The following is an 18516-nucleotide window of genomic DNA, read 5'->3' as shown; positions in this document are numbered from 1 at the left end:
TTACCACAGCTGAGTTTAAATAGCTCCTGTTGTGAGCATTGTTTGCTGAAGGAGCGCTGAATGTCACAACCCTCTCCTTTAGTAGGTTGATTTTCAAACAGTGCTTAAGCTCAGCTGTGGTAAATGTAAATGTAAACCTGTTGTAGCAAATTTGGGCCATAGTTCTCATTTTACCCTTGATTTCCAGATCAAAATGCATCAATAGCCTTCAGTGATCAATTTATTATTATTCATTGATAAGTTGCCCTTTGAGCACATTTTTAATATCAGGTTCAGAGGTACAGGACATAGACTAAATTTGTAATGGCCTTTGACTGTGTAACAAAATAACTATATGGAAAAGCAACAATGAGAAGATGTAGGACGAGCGGGAGCAATGATGCACCAAGGCTACCAGTAAGGGTCAAATCTCTATTTGATTTTACAGACTGATAACTTTGATAAGTAAAACTACTAAATTATGTTACACACCAACCTGAACTGTGGCTTTAGGGATCCAGGCCAAAGAAATAAAAATTCTCTCTTTCATGTTAAATCCAGAGAAGTGTACCATGAGAAATGTCACCAAGATTCTGACTACAAGAGCGATGCTCAGAGTTGCAATCCCAAGACCTTGGGTAAAAATATGGTAAATTATTTAGAATCAGGAGGTACAGATGCAAAAGGTAAAAAGTGAGCATGAATATGCACTAGAACTGGTTTTCACCCAAGTTAACAGCCAGAAAAAATTCAGGTCAGACTTTACTTGGTTTGCTACAATCTCAAAGCTACCAGATTCTGCACCCACTTCAAAGTTCCTAATGTCAATATGTCGTTTCCGGTGCCAAGAGATTCGTCCCAATGCAGGAAACAGCCTGGAAACCTATGTCAGCGTTACCATACACCGAGACTCAAAGGCAGCCTTTATCAATGCTATCATATCCTGTTGCCCAGCTCTTCTTATGTGCTACAAGACTTCAGGAGTGCTGGAGATCCTGTCACTCTCCTAGTGCTGCCACATCCTGGAAGACTGAATCCCCAGGCTGGAAAATCCTGTGACCTTGGTGCCAGTGCCTGCAGACACTGGTACCTTTCCCCAATGCCTTTTTAAGGCCTGGCCCTCCTTTAAATGGAATAAGTGAGCTGTTTATTCCAAATGAAATCCTGATGTAGCTCACCGATTCTATACAGTACTTCACAGCTAAAGAATAACTTTTGAAAAGCAGTCACTGTTATCCGTAGTCCAAACTCGGTTAATTGGCACCAGGCATCAGCTATGTTTCAGTTTGTGGCACTCTCATCTCCGGGTCACACAGTTCCAAGTTCAAGTTCTACTCCAGGAATTGAGCACAGAAATCAAAGCTGACACTCCAGTGCAGTACTGAGGGGAGAGCTGTGCTGTTGGAGATGCAATCTTTCAGATGAGACATTGAACCATCTGACCTCAGGTAGACGGAAAAGATCCCATGGCACCACTTCAAAGAAGACCAAGGGAGTTATCCCCAGTGTCCTGGGACCAATATGTACTTATTTATTTTTATTCATTCATGAGATGTGCACATCACTGGCTAGGCCAGCATTTATTGCCCATACCTAATTGCCCTTGAGGTGGTGATGGTGAGCTGCCTTCTTGAACCACTGCAGTCCCTGTAGTGTAGGTATACTCACAATGCTGTTAGGGAGGGTGTTCCAGGATTTTCACCCAGTGACAGTGAAGGAATGGCAATATATTTCCAAGTCTGGATGGTGAGTGACTTGGAGGGGAACTTCCAGGTGGTGGTGTTCCAATCTATCTGCTGCCCTTGTGCTTCTAGATGGTAGTGGTTGTGGGCTTGGAAGGTGCTAAGGAACCTTGGTGAGTTCCTGCAGTGCATATTGTAGCTGGTACACACTGCTGCTACTGTGTGTCGGTGGTGGAGGGAGTGAATGTTTGTGAATGAGGTGCCAATCAAGCCGACTGCTTTGTCCTGGATGGTGTCAAGCTTCTTGAGTGTTGTGGGAGCTGCACTCATCCAGGCAAGTGGAGAGTATTCCATCACACTGACTTGGGCCTTGTAGATGGTGGACAGGCTTTGGGGAGTCAGGAGGTGAGTTACTCGCCACAGGATTCACAGCCTCTGACCTGCTCTTGTAGCCACAGTATTTATATGGATAGTCCAATTCAGTTTCTGGTCAAATGGTAACCCTCAGGATGTGGATAGTGAGGGACTCAGTGATGGTAATAACATTGAATGTCAAGGGGCGATAGTTAGATTTTCTCTTGTTAGAGATAGTCATTGCCTGGCACTTGTGCGGCACGAACGTTACTTGCCACATGTCAGCCCAAGCCTGGATATTGTCCAGGTCTTGCTGTATTTGGACATGGACTGCTTCAGTATGAGGAGTCGTGAATGGTGCTGAACATTGCACAATCAGCAAACATCCCCACTTCTGACTTTATGATGGAAGTTAAGGTCATTGATAAAGCAGAAGATGGTTAGGCCAAGGACACTACCCTGAGGAACTCCTGCAGTGATGTTAAATTTATCTTTCAATCAACATCACAAAAACAGGTTATTTGGTCATTACCACACTGTTGTTTGTGGGATCTTGCTGTGTGCAAAATTGCTGCCATGTATCCCACATTACAACAGTGACTACATTTCATTGATTGTAAAGTGCTTTGAGATGTCCAGTGGTTGCGAAAAGTGCTATAGAAATGCCAGTGTTTCTTTTCACAGCAGGGCCCCACAAACATCAGTAGGTGAATGATGTTACTTTTTCTGATGTTGGTTAAAGGATAGTGATGGCCAGGACACCTTGCTCTTCTCAAATATTGCTGAGGGATCTTTCAACTCCACCCAAGAGGGCAGATGGTGCCTCATTTTATTATTGCAGCTGATATGTAGCACCTCAGACAATGTGATACTTGGTGCAGTAGATTAAATGTTATATACTAAGTGTCAGCCCAGATTCGATGTACGTGTTTCTGGAATGTTTGAATCTATGACCTTATGGCTCAGAGGTGAGGGGGAAATCTACTAAGCCAAGTCTGACAATGGATCAAACTGATCATAAAAAAACAAAAAGAGGATAATTATTTGGTAGTACAGAACGAGGGTATTGCTGAGAAAGAGAGGCACGCTGCTGAAGCTTTTTGTCTTGCACTCACCAGGACAAATTCACAAGAATTGGTTACGTATTCACACACAGGCCCCTATCCTTTACAAACAGAAAGAACATGTCCACGCATTGTGCCATTTTCAATCTAACAAAAGCTTGGGGGACAGCTATTCCCCATGGCAATGCCTCGACCAGAGCTATCTGCCTGGTTTGAATTTAAACCACAACTTGGCAGTTAACTGTTCCCTGGTGCATTCTGCGTGGGAACGCTTCTACCAATCAGAGTCCATTTGCTAACCAATCAGCACCCTCTTCTCATACAGTATAAATTATTCTTCCCTTTGAGATTTGGTATTCTCGAGTGCAGGATCAAAAGCTTCGACAGCATGTCTCTCTTTTCAGCAAAAGGGAAGATCTTGAATGCTGCTGAAAAGAGAGCTGTTGCCAAAGCCATCAAACCAGAGTGGAAGCAAGTCATCCTTGATCCCGAGGGACCACCCAAGAAGAATTACTCAAACTGAAAAGAGTAAAACTGTCATTCCTCCCTTTTTAAATTACCTGCAATATCAGACCTCAATGGACATCTTGCCCAGTTGGAACTCACCAATAATTTTAAATCAAACTTTAAACCTCTTACCGACTGTATATGAGTTTAGCGAAGAAACGGATATTTCTGCTCCAATCAATCCAAACAGTAATGGCTGGAAGATGGCCCAGGCATTGGCAGTGATACCTTCAGCTCCACCCTAAAAGTCAAAAAGTAAAAAGTAACCTTTGCAAATGCATCAATTTAAAGGAGATAAATGATATTAACTGACAATATTAGAAAGCATATAAAGACATTCTACACATCTAATTCATCTCCTGAAAAGATCAAATACACAAGGTCAGCTTCTACATGCACAAGAACAACAACCCAGTTTGACCACTTTATACTGGGTTAACTCCACAAATATATCCAATGCTGCCAGAAAGTCTGACTGGCAAAGTCATGAATGGCAGTATTTCACATATTTGAACATTGGGAAGATGTAAACCATTATTTTCACACTGTTCTCTCACCCAAAAAGAACTCCATCTCCATAGCCTTGCTTCTTGCTCAGCTAGATCGCAATTTTGATGTTCTATTCCAGTTATAAATATTGTCCATTATCACTCAATCCCATCTGTGGAATACTATTTGCAGAGGTTATCACTGCCAAAACCATAATATACACAATTCCATCTCTATACTGGATTTCTCCAATGACTATCTTGCTAGCCTCTTGGCTTACACCTTTAAAAACTCCAAATCATCCATAAATTTTAATCCTCATTTACATATTTCTGTATGGTCCACCCTACATTACTTTGGTGAGAGTTCAAGTGAGGTGGGGTGTAATGGTGGTGGGCTGAAAATTGCAAAGGTTACAGAGATAGGGAGGGTAAAAAGCCATTAAAATGATTTAAATACGAGGTTGAGGATTTTACTTGATAACATTGGAATCTGAGAGCCAAGACCAGCAGAGATGATTTCCATTCTCTAGCTACCAATTCCATCCCTTACCCTGGCTACTGCCTAAGTTGAACCAGACTGTTCATAACCATGGTGACATATTTAACCCAGAGGTGAACTTTAAAATCAGTAAGATTGTCTATTTCCACCTCTCTAATATTGTCCGAATCAACTCCACCCATGTCTCAGTTCATCTGCTACTGAAACCCTCAGCCATGACCTTGGTAACTCTAGGTTTGACTATTCAAATACACTCTTGGCTAGCCTCCCACATTCTCCCCTCTGAAACTTGAGGTCACCCAAAACTCTGCTGCCTGTGTCTTAATTCACAAAAAACTCCCATTTACCCATCAACCCATGATCGCTGACCTACATTGGCTTCTGATTGAGCAATGTCTCAATTTTAAAATTCTCAAGAGTTCAAACCCCTACATGACCTTGTCCCTCCCTATCTCTCTGATCTCCTCCAGCCACACAACCCTCAGAGATATCTGTGCTCCTGGGATTTCCATCGCTCCACTGTTGGCAATCATCCTTCAGCTGCACGGGCCCCAAGTTCTGGAATTCCCTCCTTTAATCTCTTTGGCATAGGATATGGACAGCAGAGCTTTGGATGAGCTGAAATTTACTGAGGGTGCCTATGAGAGACCAGGGTAGTGAGTTCTTGATGGTGCTGGTTGAGGGGAGAACATAGGCCAGGTCACAGGGACAACTCCCTGCTCATCTAGCAGTGTTATGGGATTTTTTACATTCATCTCAACAAACTGATTAATGTCTCTCTAACATCCCAATTTAAAGACAGCACCACCAACAATCCAGGAGTGTTAGCCAGATTATGTAATACAATTCTGTGCACATAGACTTCTTGTGTAGTTGCAACCTTCATTCTTAGAATAATTGCTATAAAAGTTCCTACAATTCCCTTTAATACATCAAGACATGCTGAGTAGGACACACAATAGTACAGAAAACTCCAAATGTGGCTCTACTAATGATTAATATAAATTAGAATAACTTGTTTTAATTTACACAATTTTTTTGTATTCATTCAGGAGCCTTGGTGAGTTGGTGTAGTGCATCTTGTAGATACTGCTACAAGTATCTACACTGCTGCTACTGTGTGTCGGTGCTAGGCAGAATGAATGTTTAAGGTGGTGGATGGGGTGCCAATCAAGGGGGCTGCTTTGTCCTGGATGTTGTTGAGCTTCTTGAATGTTGAATGCTGCACTCATCCAGGGAAGTGGGGAGTATTTCATCACTCTCCCGACCTGTGCCTTATAGATGGTGGACAGGCTTTGGGGAGTCAGCAGGTGAGTTACTCTCTGCAGAATTCCCCGCCTCTGACCTGCTCTTGTAGCCACAGTATTTATATGGCTGGTCCAGTTCAGTTTCTGGGCAACGGTAACCCGCAGGATGTTGATAGTGGGGGGGGTTCAGCGATGGTAATGCCATTGAATGTCAATGGGAAATGGTTAGATTCTCCCTTGTTGGAGATGGTCATTTCTTGGCACTTGTGTGGTGTGAATGTTACTTGCCACTTTTTAGCCCAAGCCTGAATATTGTCCAGGTCTTGCTGTATATGGACAGGACATGCGTGCAAGATGCATCTTTTTTTTCATAACTTTAATACTTCATACTGATTGGAATTTTTCAATAAATAATTAATAACCATACGATTATTCTAAGACGGATGTTAATTCTTTATTGCTTAGACAGCTTTAACAAAGGATTCAACGAATTAAAAGTGTCAGCCTCCAATATGCTGAATTGGAAACCTGTTACACTACCTTGCCATCAACCCATCCAACCCCAGCAAGAAAAGCCATGACAATTGTACACAGTCCTCCAGAACCAGGGAAACCAAAGACTCCTGTAGCAAAAATAGCAAACACAGCCAGACCCAGCAGGAGGTAAGAACGCTTCATCACAAGATCTTCCTGCAAAGGAAGAATAAAATTACATTAAGTATTTGCTTTTATTTTATTTTACAGGCAGACAAAGATACACACATTGCTACTATGAGAACAAAGAAGTAAAGAGCTGCTGTCAAAATAATGATTTGTTAACCTGTGCTTTCCATTTGGAGTTTTACAGATATTTAAATTCAGCAGCAACACATTGCTTATTTTGGGGATTACTGTTCTTAACACTCTGGATTTGGATACATGCAATTTACACCTATGGAGAACGATGTGTTCTCTGCAATGGATAAACAGAATTCCTTCACACTGATTTCTCAGCAGCTTGTTCAGGACACTCGAATATGGTATTGGGTTTCTGTGTGTTGCAAACATTTCTCTGACCCAAAATAAAAACAAGCCTGTTTGCCAGCCTCTCAATTACAGCTACCAGATTTTAAGATTCTGTTGCTACATCAGATAAGTTTGGAATTACTCCTAATAGGCCATCACCTCAATGGGCAATCTTGCTGTCCTTCTTGAAGGTATCGCTACTTGTCCCAGTATGGTGTACCATGATGATGGAAACTACTGCAACCCCCTTTGTAAGTATACGATTGTCACAGACTGTCACAGCCCCTTTCTCTGCGACCTCCAGTGTTTGCTACTGATTTAGGATTTGAGTGTCAGTTTAATGAAACCACTAGCACAAGAGGTTGCCTGGTTGATCCCTGTTCCAACGTAGTCCAGCCTGGCATTCTGGTGCCGCTCTGTGGTGGTGAGGAGAAAGAGGGGTTGCTGAAGAAACTGTCCTCCAGGGAAGTCTTCAGCTCTGTACAGCACTGTAACATTGCTTCCACCACTTTGTATTCAGGTGGGGGAATGTTCAGTTGTAATGGAAGAACAAGAGTTGGGGGCCCTGCTGTGGAAAGGTTCTAATGGGGGAGAGGGGGAGGAACCGCTGTGGGAAGACAGTTATGGAGAAGAGTGATGGTGGGCCATTGCAGAAAGATAGGGTTAGTACAATGGAAGATGAGACAAATAGGCCAAAGGTTCATCTTATTTAACGATGTAAATTTTTCATACAAAAGGCTTGGCCGTTAATGCTGTTGTGAAAGCTGGTGCTGAGTCATGAGCACTGGTTGGGATTGATTTGCATTTAGCCAAATTGAATCGAGGGAATTGCTTGGAGGGAATTGAATTTACCAGGACAAAGCAGTTGGGCTTGAAACTCAATGCTCATTGACCCAGTCAGGAACTAAGGCATTCAAATTTTTCCTTGTGCATTGTTTTTAATGGACCTGTCTAGTCATCTGGATGCTGTGGGCAAGTTTACCCTTGAATGCAACTTTAGGATCCAGTGTCATTACTTCTGATATCATTAAGTTGACGGTTTTTGCATAAAATGGCGTCCTAACTGTTCATATATCAGTGAAGGCCCAGGCTCTTTGTGGATCCAGTATAATTTGTATTTGCATAGCAGCTTCAATGCAGTAACATGACCCAAGGTGCTCCTCAGAAGTTAGCGAGCAGGATTTGACACCGTGCCATTTTAGGGCAGGTGACCAAAAGCTTGGTCAAAAAGGGACATCTTAACAGAAGAGGGAGAGGTGGAGAATTCCGGAGGCTAGGACCCAGGCAACTGTCAGCTCAACAACTAATGGCAGAGCCGTGAAAGTGGGAATGCGTAAGTGGAACGTAGAGATCTGAGGGCTGTAAGACTGGAGGAGGTTATAGAGATTGGGAGGATCAAGGCCAGGATGAATTTGGAGAGTGGGGGGGGGGGGGGGGGGATGAAACTTTTAAAAATTAGGGTTTTAGTTCACATGGGGCGAGAGGATAGTCTTGAATACCTGCCATCTTGCCTTTGCTTTGTTGCAGCCAGGTAAGTTACTTAGACCATACAAAGATGATTTTAAATGTGTAGGATGTGAGGTGAACTTATGGAAACATAGTGCTTCCACATTTCAGCTGCAGTGAGGTAGAAGTGGGCGTCCACTCACTGAATGAGTTTGCATCCTGTACGTGACTGATAGGCTGAAGTGAGTCCAGAGGCCGGTCTTTATTGTTATATGCCACTTAGACCCTTTGTGTTTTTGGGCCTCTTTCTGGCTGGTAGGAGGTTTGCAGCTTGGCTTGCAGTGTGACCTAAATATAAAGGCAATGACGGCCTTTAGGAGCATTCAGAAGAAACATCTTTACAGCACACAGTGGTTAGAATGTGGAACTTGGCTCCACAAGGAGTAGTTGAGTGAATAACAGGTCAGTGCTTCCTAAACCTCTTCCCGCCGTGACCTCATTGAGAGGCTTAAAAATTGGCCTGACCTCTCTGTGAGAAGGGCGGGGGAGCAGTATCCATCCCTTCAGAGACTTTTAGAAACCTGTTTTTTTTTGAGCAGGAATCAGCCCTCAGATATCAGTCAGTTAGACCACACCCACCATTTTTTTGGTCTAAGAAAGGATTTAAAGGGGCCTTGCAGCTGGCTAACATTCAGAGTCAGAGCTCCACGACAGCCATTGCTACCCTCGGAGCACGTGGTCCCAGAATTCCGCCTCCATTGCGACCGACGGTTTGGGAAGCCCTGGTATGGATACATTCAAGGGGAAGTCAGACCCATATCGCAGGAAGGATGTTCTGACCCTGGAGAGGGTCCAGAGGAGGTTCACGAGAATGATCCCAGGGGTGAAAGGCTTAACATATGAGGAACGTTTCAGGACTCTGGGTCTATACTCGATGGAGTTTAGAAGGATGAGGGAGGATCTGATTGAAACTTACAGAATACTGAAAGGCCTGGATAGAGTGGACGTGGGGAAGATGTTTCCATTAGTAGGAGAGACTAGGACCCGAGGGCACAGCCTCAGAGTAAAGGGAAGACCTTTTAGAACAGAGATGAGGAGAAACTTCTTTAGCCAGAGAGTGGTGAATCTATGGAATTCATTGCCACAGAAGGCTGTGGAGGCCAGGTCATTGAGCGTATTTAAGACCGAGATAGATAGGTTCTTGATTGGTAAGGGGATCAAAGGTTATGGGGAGAAGGCGGGAGAATGGGGTTGAGAAACTTATCAGCCATGATTGAATGGCGGAGCAGACTCGATGGGCTGAATGGCCTAATTTCTGCTCCTATGTCTTATGGTCTTAAGAACATCTCCAACAGTATTTTCTTTTATGTTTTCAGATCTTACTCAAATCACAAATTTAGTTTACTTATTAACATTCATTATTTTCTAAAAATGTAAGGTGTCTGAAGCTGTCAATTACCAAATTACTACTTGAGCTATTTATATCGGAATTACTAACAATTGGTACAACAGTTAATGCATTGAAGTCTCCTAGCCATTCTTATCCAATCTGATGGTTGCTGCCAGCACAAAAAAGGCCAAAATTAGTTATACCACCTTGTAAAGTTCCAGTAAAAATGTGGCACAGTAATTCCAGTCTACTAATCTAATTTCAAGGCTCAGGTGGTAGTTAAAAACCATTCATGTTTTGCTCCAATCACTTATCAGATCACCTGCGGCCCCAGACTACTACTTTGTAATTACACCTAGATATCATTATTATTCAATATAAAAATCTCACTATTCTCATGCAAGACAAGACAAAGGTTTTGAACACATATTTACATTAAAAACATACAAGGAGCTTATATGAGTTCAAATTGTTCCCAAAATAGAAAGTCATGGGATAAATACAAGTCACAACACAGCTGGGCTAATCATATAAGTCTGTCCACCAGTCTGGATAAAGAGCAAATTAGTTGATATGTAGCACTATTGATCCAGAAGTTGTACAACCTTCTTGATGTTCAGTTGGTGCTGTAAATTTTACACAATAAATAATAAGCAATAGAAATATAATTTAATTGCAAAATTGCTCCTTTGGCACATACATCTGCTGAACTGGAAATACTTAAGAGTCATTGTAACTGGATAGCTTATCTTATTGCAGCAGGGAAGCATACTTAGTCCCAGTTTGTTCATCATACTTATCTCTGGACATGCTGTTTAAACGTCACTGCCTGTACAGTTAGCTCCCTATCTGACCTAAGTTGTATCTGGATTAAAGCAGGAAGTTACAGATTGTTTCCAAGTTTCAAAATTGTTCACCAGTTGGGGAGACTAAAACTGGACACAAAATTCTAATTAGATCTAATTAACATCTTGTACAGGTCAAAATGATATCATTAATTATATTGTGAATGAATTGCCCTGTAAATGCACCTTAGAACGCTGTTTGTTTTAGCTATTGTTTCACAACATTGGTCATGAACCTTTACCTGATAATGCATTAAAATGTTCAGATGCCTCTCCACTGACTTCAGTCTTTTCTCTGAAGGATGTGCACATGTTAAGCAATGGTCCTGCCCATTTGCAAAACATTGCAGTTTTCGAAGTTAAATTGTGCCAGTCACAGGCCCAATCACCTAACACACCTGGATCTACCTGTAGTAGTAAAGCATCTTCCACATTCCTAACCGACACCCATCTTTTATAATTTACAAACTTGCAGATCATTTCTCCAACACCTATATCTAGATCATTAACAAAAATAGTAAATAGCAAAGGTCCTAATACTGGTCCCTGCAGGACACAACTGGTGACCAGTCTCCAAGTAGATCTAAATCCATCAGTAACCACTTTCTGTTGTGAAATGTACTCGTGAGGACAGGGAATGTTTCATGGCATCCAGTGTTCAACACTCAACAAATAATCAGATGAATATCAGAAACTGCAAGGTACTGAAAGACAAACACGCCCCCCCGACCTTGGGAAAAAGTCTTAAAGAAAGGAGGAGAGGGGGAGAAACATATTTTTTCCACCTTTCAGGCAAAATACATAAAAATTAAATTGAGTAACCATGTGAAATGAAGCTTTTGAAACATTTTGCAAGTGATCCTTTGTTCCCAGAATGTTGGCTCCATGGAGCATGTGTATGCACTTCCCTTTGAATCCCCAACCCTGACAAAATGATCTACAATCTGAAAGAAAATAACTACTGGCAAGCAGGTTGTTTTTGTTGCTTTCCACCTCAGGTCCAGAATTGTGAAGCGTCATCAATATTATCTGCCTTGGTGGCATGGCCCCACTGCCAGTAACACCACATTTGGGGGGGTTACATCAAGCACACACTTTCCGCATTGCGTTAAATACAGTTATAATAGATTAGTAAATAATCACTAAGACATTAGCAAGATCACTTATTAGAGCTTAGGCCTGATTAACTAAAAAATCTTTTAATACAGAAAATTGCAGCTTGTTTCAGTTTAGTCAGTACTAATGCCTAATAATTTGGTTAATTGCACTTTAGTCATCACACATTAATCTGTTTCAGGTGTGCTTAGTTCAGTGCTGACTAGCAATTATGGTAAAAATCACAAACATGTACAGCGCCATACTGCCATAAACTCCAGATGTATCATTACTTTACTGCATACAGGGCAACTCCTGCTTTGGTTCACCTTGTAATCACACACAACCTCTCTTCAACTTGTTTGTTGACAAAATAGCATCTAAACCACCATATACTGTTGAATCAAGCAACTGAGCAAAATTGTCAGCAAGTTATCAACATGATCATTGATATTTATTCAGGGTTAGGGTTAGGGAAAATCAATCTCAAGGCACTGTCATTGCACTTGCAAAATATAATACAGTCTAAAATCTTTTAGTATTTGGGGATATAGTTTCTCTGGCATTCACAAGCAGTAAAACAATATTTAGAGAATTGACACACAAGGGAGACAATAAGGACATGAGACAGTACATCCTGGAAACAGGAAATTAATGTTACATGCATTGAAACAATAACATAAACTCATATGTTGAGCAACATAACAGGCAGGATTTCGCTGGTGCGAAGCATCTTAGCATCCCTCATTAGACGGACGTTTTTTTTGCATCCTTCAGCTCAAAAACATTTTGCTTTGTAACTTGCCGCAAATAAAAGCTGTTAATGGTATAGCAAGGGCATCAGGGAATCTGAGATCTCATCAGCACTCTCAACTGCTCCACTGTTGCCAAATTATCAATCAGGTTGCTTGTCTGATATCCAGTACTGGATAAGCAGAAAATTCCTCCAATTAAATATTGAGAAGCCTGAAACCATTGTCATTAGCTCCCACCACCTCCTCTTTAGAGACAGGTCTTGTGACTGACATCTTTAGTCGCGTGTTCGGCCATCTACCCCAGTGTCACATCTTGTGTGGCTCGGTGCCAAACCTTTCTTTGCAATGAAAAGGTCTTTGTTTTACAATGCTCCTGTAAAGTATCTTGGGGAATTTTGTTACATTAAAGGCTCTAATTTGTTGTCATTGAAGTAAGAAAAATGTAAAAATTTATAATCTGACATCTCCAAATCTCTATCAATTGACTACATGCAGGAATGAGATTGCACAGGCCAGAAGTTAACTGACATTATATTAAGAAATATCACATAGTTAAAAAAAGGTACTTATGCTGTCTCCTTTCCTAGCAGCACTGCAGATATACCTACACCAGATGAACTGCAGCAGTTCAAGAAAGCAGTTCGCCACCACCTTCTCAAGGGCAATTAGGGATGAGCAACAAATGTTGGCTTTGCCAGTGAGCCTCACATCCCATGAAAGAATAAAAAAATTACAAGCTCTAATTTTCTATGGCAAGTTCAGTGGTCAATTAATATGCAAATTTATAAAAATAACAGGAAAACCAAAGGCAAGATGCTGTTCATACAAAGTAAACAGAGAGTGGCGCTAACTGACCAGTTGGAGATTCACAACTCTCAGTGCATCTCTTAATCCCCTGGACATGCTTGCCAATTAATAACAGTGCATGTCATTAACACAGTTTTTAAGAAAGATACATAAATCATGCAATTATAATTTCCACGATGTGGTACTTACACTACATTTGAACAGCTCAAGCTGAATCTTAATGTTGTTCATATTACTGCCCTAAAATATATGGCATGATTTGGATCATGGAGGTTGGTTTGTAAGAAGGCAACCAGTTTTGATCTGTCAACATTACCATCTTGCTGTTACAACATAGGAATCAGGAAGGGTAAGCCATTATCTTGCATGGTTCAAAGAGAAGGCAACCCTGTGGAACATGGAATATCCTGAAGGGTACTTAGAGAACTTCGTGAACTTCTATTTTATAAACAGATTTTGTAAGCAGCTTCATGTTACAGAACTAAGTGTAGCACGTGTTTAGAAATTTTGAAGTTTGTTAATATTTGTCTGCAACTTCAGAAAAACAACTCTCTCATCATTATGGTCTCTGAAGAGAAAACACAACCACAATGCTTCAGAACGGATATGCTGCAATTCCTTGTCTAATTATTTTAAAAGTAATGCTGAGAAAACAGAAGGGTGCCATATTTAATTTATTTTCAGCAATAATAACTGCCTGACCAATTTTATACTCTTACTAATATGGCCAACATGATGATTGTTGTATTCTTAATTTACAATATCTTCAAGAATTGTAACAACCGTACTGCTTCTCCTTACCTGGTCCCTGCTAGGAAAGTATCGGAGGAACAATCCAATAGCAGCTCCTGCTGCTATCCCAATGAGAACTTCAAGGAACCCCCTGAGTATATTGGAAAGCATTGAACCTTCAGAAACAAGTGGAATTTAATTAGTTCAGTTCCAAATAAATTTGACATTGAGAAAACCAAAATTAAGAGCAGCACCAGCCACATGGCTGGTACTTTTAGGACTATAATAGTGTCTTGCAGTCTACATTGTACATATAATTTTCTTTAGAATGTGTAATCCATGAACATACTTTCTTTCACAATTGAGTTTGGTTTAAAAAAATTATACCATGGCTCTGATAAATATTCCTAGACAAAAAAAGAGGTGCCCAAACTTATAGACTGAAATACCATAGAATTCAAAGAGAAATGGTAAACGTGATATTTTCTCTATATATTAAATAATGTGTTAATTTAATGGAGGGCACTACTCAACTTTTCCCATCTGCTTAAAGTATATTTTCAAAGTTTAAATATGTACAATACATATTTTTAGAATTGCAAAACTTAATTGAACGTGTTTTTTAAACATGCATTGTAAAACTGACTTGGAAGAAATTACCAGGCTCAACGCTGCAGGGATCCAAATGTGTCAACAGAAACACAATGGGCCAAGGTCAGTTCGTGGGGGAGGGGTCAGTTCGTGGGGGAGGCTCAACAAAGTTAAGCGCCCTTCAGGCACTTAAGTGGCCTCCGTCTGACCGTCCCCGCAGTTGAGATCCCCATAAAAGGAAGTCCCACCCACTGAGAGCTGCCAGCTAATCAGAAGCTGACAGCTCCTCATGTCACCAGTACAGTGGGAGCAGCGGCAGCTGGTAATATTGCACCCACCAGAGGCCCAGGGTCACTGAGAGACCCTAGGCTAAAGGCGAGTGAAAGCAAGATGGGGATCACGGGGTGTGGGATGTTGCAGGAGAGGAGGGACACAGGCTGTTCGGGGCAAAGGGCTGTGGATGCACAGCTGAGTATACTCAAGACAGATTGACAGATTTTTTGGCATTTGGAAATCAAGGGATGAGGTGAGAAAGTGAAGTTGATGTAGAAGTTTATAGCCATGATCTAAATAAATGATGGAAGCTTCAGAGGCCGTATGGCCCACTCCTGCTCCTATTTCTTTTGTTCTTATAAAACCGAGACCCATTGAAGAAATAACAAACGGTCACCGTCACCCACTCGACAGTTTTTTTTTACTCTGTTTAAGTAATCTACCATGTGCACTACAACACAACGTTGTCAAAAAGTAAGTATGGTTTTTTTTAGATTTGAAGCCAGTTAGCAACCCTAACTTTGGGATGTTAGGCTTTTTTTTGAGAGCATCAAATTATTTTCCTCTTTTTCTTCCTCAGCTTTAACAAAGGATTTGCTAGTGACCTGACCAAGTCATCTCTCAGATAACACCACCAAAAGCATATTTGATGTTTGTTGGATCTTATTGTGCTCAAAACTGTCTGTACATTGGCTATACTTCAAGAGTAATTAAATTGGCTGCTTTGGATCCTCCCAAGATCACGACAGGTACAGCACAAGGGGAGACAGTAGCATAGTGTTAATGTCACTTGACTAGTAATCCAGAGGCTCAGTTTAATGCTCTGAGGACATGGGTTCAAATCCCACCATGGCAACTGATGTTAATAAATTATGGAATTGGAAATAATGGAGCCCATGAAACTAAGAGCAATTGTTGTAAAAACCCATCTGATTCACTAATCACTATCTGTCCCTATCTGGTCTGGTCCAGATCCACAGCAATATGGTTGACTCTTAACTGCCCTCTAATGGCCTAATAAGCCACTCTGTTCAAGAGCAATTAGGAATGGGTGGCCTTGCCAGTGACACCCACATCCCATGAAAGAATAAAAAAGTAAATAAATACAAGTTATTTTCAAGACATATGGCCCAACTGCCCCATTGTGAGCAGATAAAATAGCTGTGATCATTTCTAGATTTAGTGGCATTACTTCATTATCATTTAACCAATCTCCAGGTATAGTTTCTTCAAGCGCAGGTAGTGGGTGCAGAATATGGAGTGCAGGAGCTCCTAAAAGGCCTCCTGCCTCTTTTTGTTTGTGGCATGATCATTGTTCCATGGGAGATGCCCGCCAAACCCGAGCTTCCTCCTTGACAGAAACAAGTCTGGAATGCTGCTGCTGAAGGAAGAACACTTTACCATGCTTGGTGTTCAGGAGAACTTCCACCTCTTTTTTTTCCCCAAAATAGAACCAATGGCCAACAAACACGGCAGGAATAACCAAAACAGTCTCTCATGTCTGGAGGGAAGAAGCAGGGAAGATTTTCTCTGGGCCGAGGAAAAGCATCAACATACTATTAAATACCTGGTGCCCACTCCGAAGAAAGGAATGTGTATTCTACAAATATGGTAGTATCACCCTCACTTCCACAGCTTGTTTAGCCATCCAATGGCACATCTGACTAGACCACATCAAGCAGTAATCGTGCCGTGTTCTCCTCTGCTAGAATCAATCATTAGTCCAGGATCATCCTGGAAAGCAAAGATAACTGCTGACTTTCTTCTCAACTATAAACTGCCTCTGTAAACATCATTCCCTTGCCCCATCCACTCTCACCACCAACAACTGGGAGAGACTTCCTGACTTTGTTGTCACTAAGATTGACATAATCCAGAAATTTGCGGGGCCACTGGGAAAGAGTAAGGGTGTGGACTCAGTAGCTCAAAGAGCTGGCACAGTCAAGCTGGACAGAATGCCTTACTTCTATACTATTTGATTCTATAATCCATTCAGCTGCTTCGCCCTTATTCACCAAGTTAACATAGTCCAAGGTTTGCTCACCCTAGTCCTGGCTTTCTCTATATTGTCTCTCCCATCTTCTGCATAACCTCACCAGGCTCATCTTGTCCATGTGGCCTCCTGCTCTTGACCCCATTTCTACCAAAATTCTCACCGCCCATCAACTTCCTTTCCTGATCTCCATGCTAACTGCCATTGTAAATGGTTTCTACTCCTGAGGTACTGTTTCCCTGCCTTTCAAAGCTTATACTTTTAAAAATTAATTTACAGGATGTAAGCATCGCTGGCTACACCAGCATTATTGCCCATCTCTAGTTGCCCTCAAGAGGGTGGTGGTGAGCTACTTTCTTGAACCACTGCAGTCCCTGTGGTGTAGATACACCCACAGTGCGGTTAGGGAGGGAATTCCAGGCTTTTGACCCAGTGACAGTGAAGGAATGGTGATATATTTCCAAGTCAGGATGGTGAGTGGATTGGAGGGGAACTTCCAGGTGGTGGTGTATCTGCTGCCCCTGTCCTTCTAGATGCTAGCAGTCCTTGGTGAGTTTCTGCAGTGCATCTTGTAGATGGGACACATTGTTGCCACTGCTCAGTGGTGGTCGAGGGAATGAATGTTTGTGGAAGAGGTGCCAATAAAGTGGACTGCTTTGTCCTGGATGGTGTCAAGCTTCCTGAGTGTTGTGGGAACTGTACTCATCGAGGGAAGGGCAGAGTATTCCATCACACTCTTGACTTCGGCCTTTGTAGATGGTGGACAGGCTTTAGGGAGTCAGGCAGTGAGTTGCTCGCTACAGGATTCCTAGCCTCTGACCTGCTCTCGTAGCCACAGTATTTATATGACTAGTCCAGTTCAGTTTCCGATCAATGGTAATCCCCAGGATGTTGATAGTAGGGGATTCAGCGATGGTAAAGCCATTGAATGTCAAGGGGCAATGGTTAGATTTTCTCTTGGTAGAGATGGTCTTTGCCTGACACTTGTGTGGCACAAATGTTACTTACCACTTGTCAGCCTGAGCCTGGATATTGTCTGGGTCTTGGTGCATTTGGACATGGACTGCTTCAGTATCTGAGGAGTTGCGAATGGTGAACATTGTACAATCATCAGCAAACATCCCCACTTCTGACCTTATGATGGAACAGAGGTCATTGATGAAACAGCTAAAGATGGTTGGGCCTAGGACACTACCTTAAGGAACTCCTGCAGCAATGTCCTGGAACTGAGATTATTGGCCTCCAACAACAACAACCATTTTCCTTTGTGCTAGGTATGAACCCAACCAACGGCTTGTTTTCCCCATTTCCCATTGGCTTCAGTTTTGCTAGGACTCCTTCAAGCCACACTCGGTCAAATGCTGCTTTATTGTCAAGGGTAGTCACTCACACTTCATCTCTAGAGTTCAGCTCTTTTGTCCATGTTTGAACCAAGGCCGTAATGAGGTCAGAAGCTGAGTGACCCTGGCAGAACACAAACTGAACGTCAGTGAGCAGGTTATTGCTAAGCAAGTGCCACTTGATGGCACTGTTGATGACCCCTTCAATCATTTTACTGATGATTGAGAATAGACTGAGGGGCAGTAATTGGCCAGGTTGGATTTGTCCTTTGTGTGTACAGGACATACCTGGGCAATTTTCCACATAGCCGGGTAGATGCCAGTGTTGCAGCTGTATTGGAACAGCTTGGCTAGGGGCACAGCAAGCTCTGGAGCATAAGTCTTCAATACTATTGCCGGAATATTGTCATATCACTCTCCT

The 18516-nt window shown here is 42.0% G+C and overlaps 1 protein-coding gene across 7 annotated transcripts in view; it reads right to left on the bottom strand.

The window, feature by feature from the left end:
- The window catches only part of LOC121277425 (sodium/hydrogen exchanger 9B2-like), a 139214-nt gene that overhangs the window by 8464 nt on the left and 112234 nt on the right, over positions 1-18516 (bottom strand). For all 7 annotated transcript variants that reach the window (XM_041186891.1, XM_041186872.1, XM_041186901.1 and 4 more), the window contains 4 exons: positions 13968-14074; positions 6364-6513; positions 3719-3827; positions 476-612 (listed from right to left, as the gene is read on the bottom strand). In XM_041186891.1, coding sequence (XP_041042825.1) covers positions 476-612; positions 3719-3827; positions 6364-6513; positions 13968-14074 — 503 coding nt within the window. The remainder of the gene's footprint in view (positions 1-475; positions 613-3718; positions 3828-6363; positions 6514-13967; positions 14075-18516) is intronic.

Source organism: Carcharodon carcharias, chromosome 1, assembly GCF_017639515.1.
Source record: "Carcharodon carcharias isolate sCarCar2 chromosome 1, sCarCar2.pri, whole genome shotgun sequence".
Taxonomy (NCBI): Eukaryota; Metazoa; Chordata; class Chondrichthyes; order Lamniformes; family Lamnidae; genus Carcharodon; species Carcharodon carcharias.
Note: the sequence above shows the minus strand (reverse complement) of the source record. Positions and strands in the feature narration are given on the sequence as shown.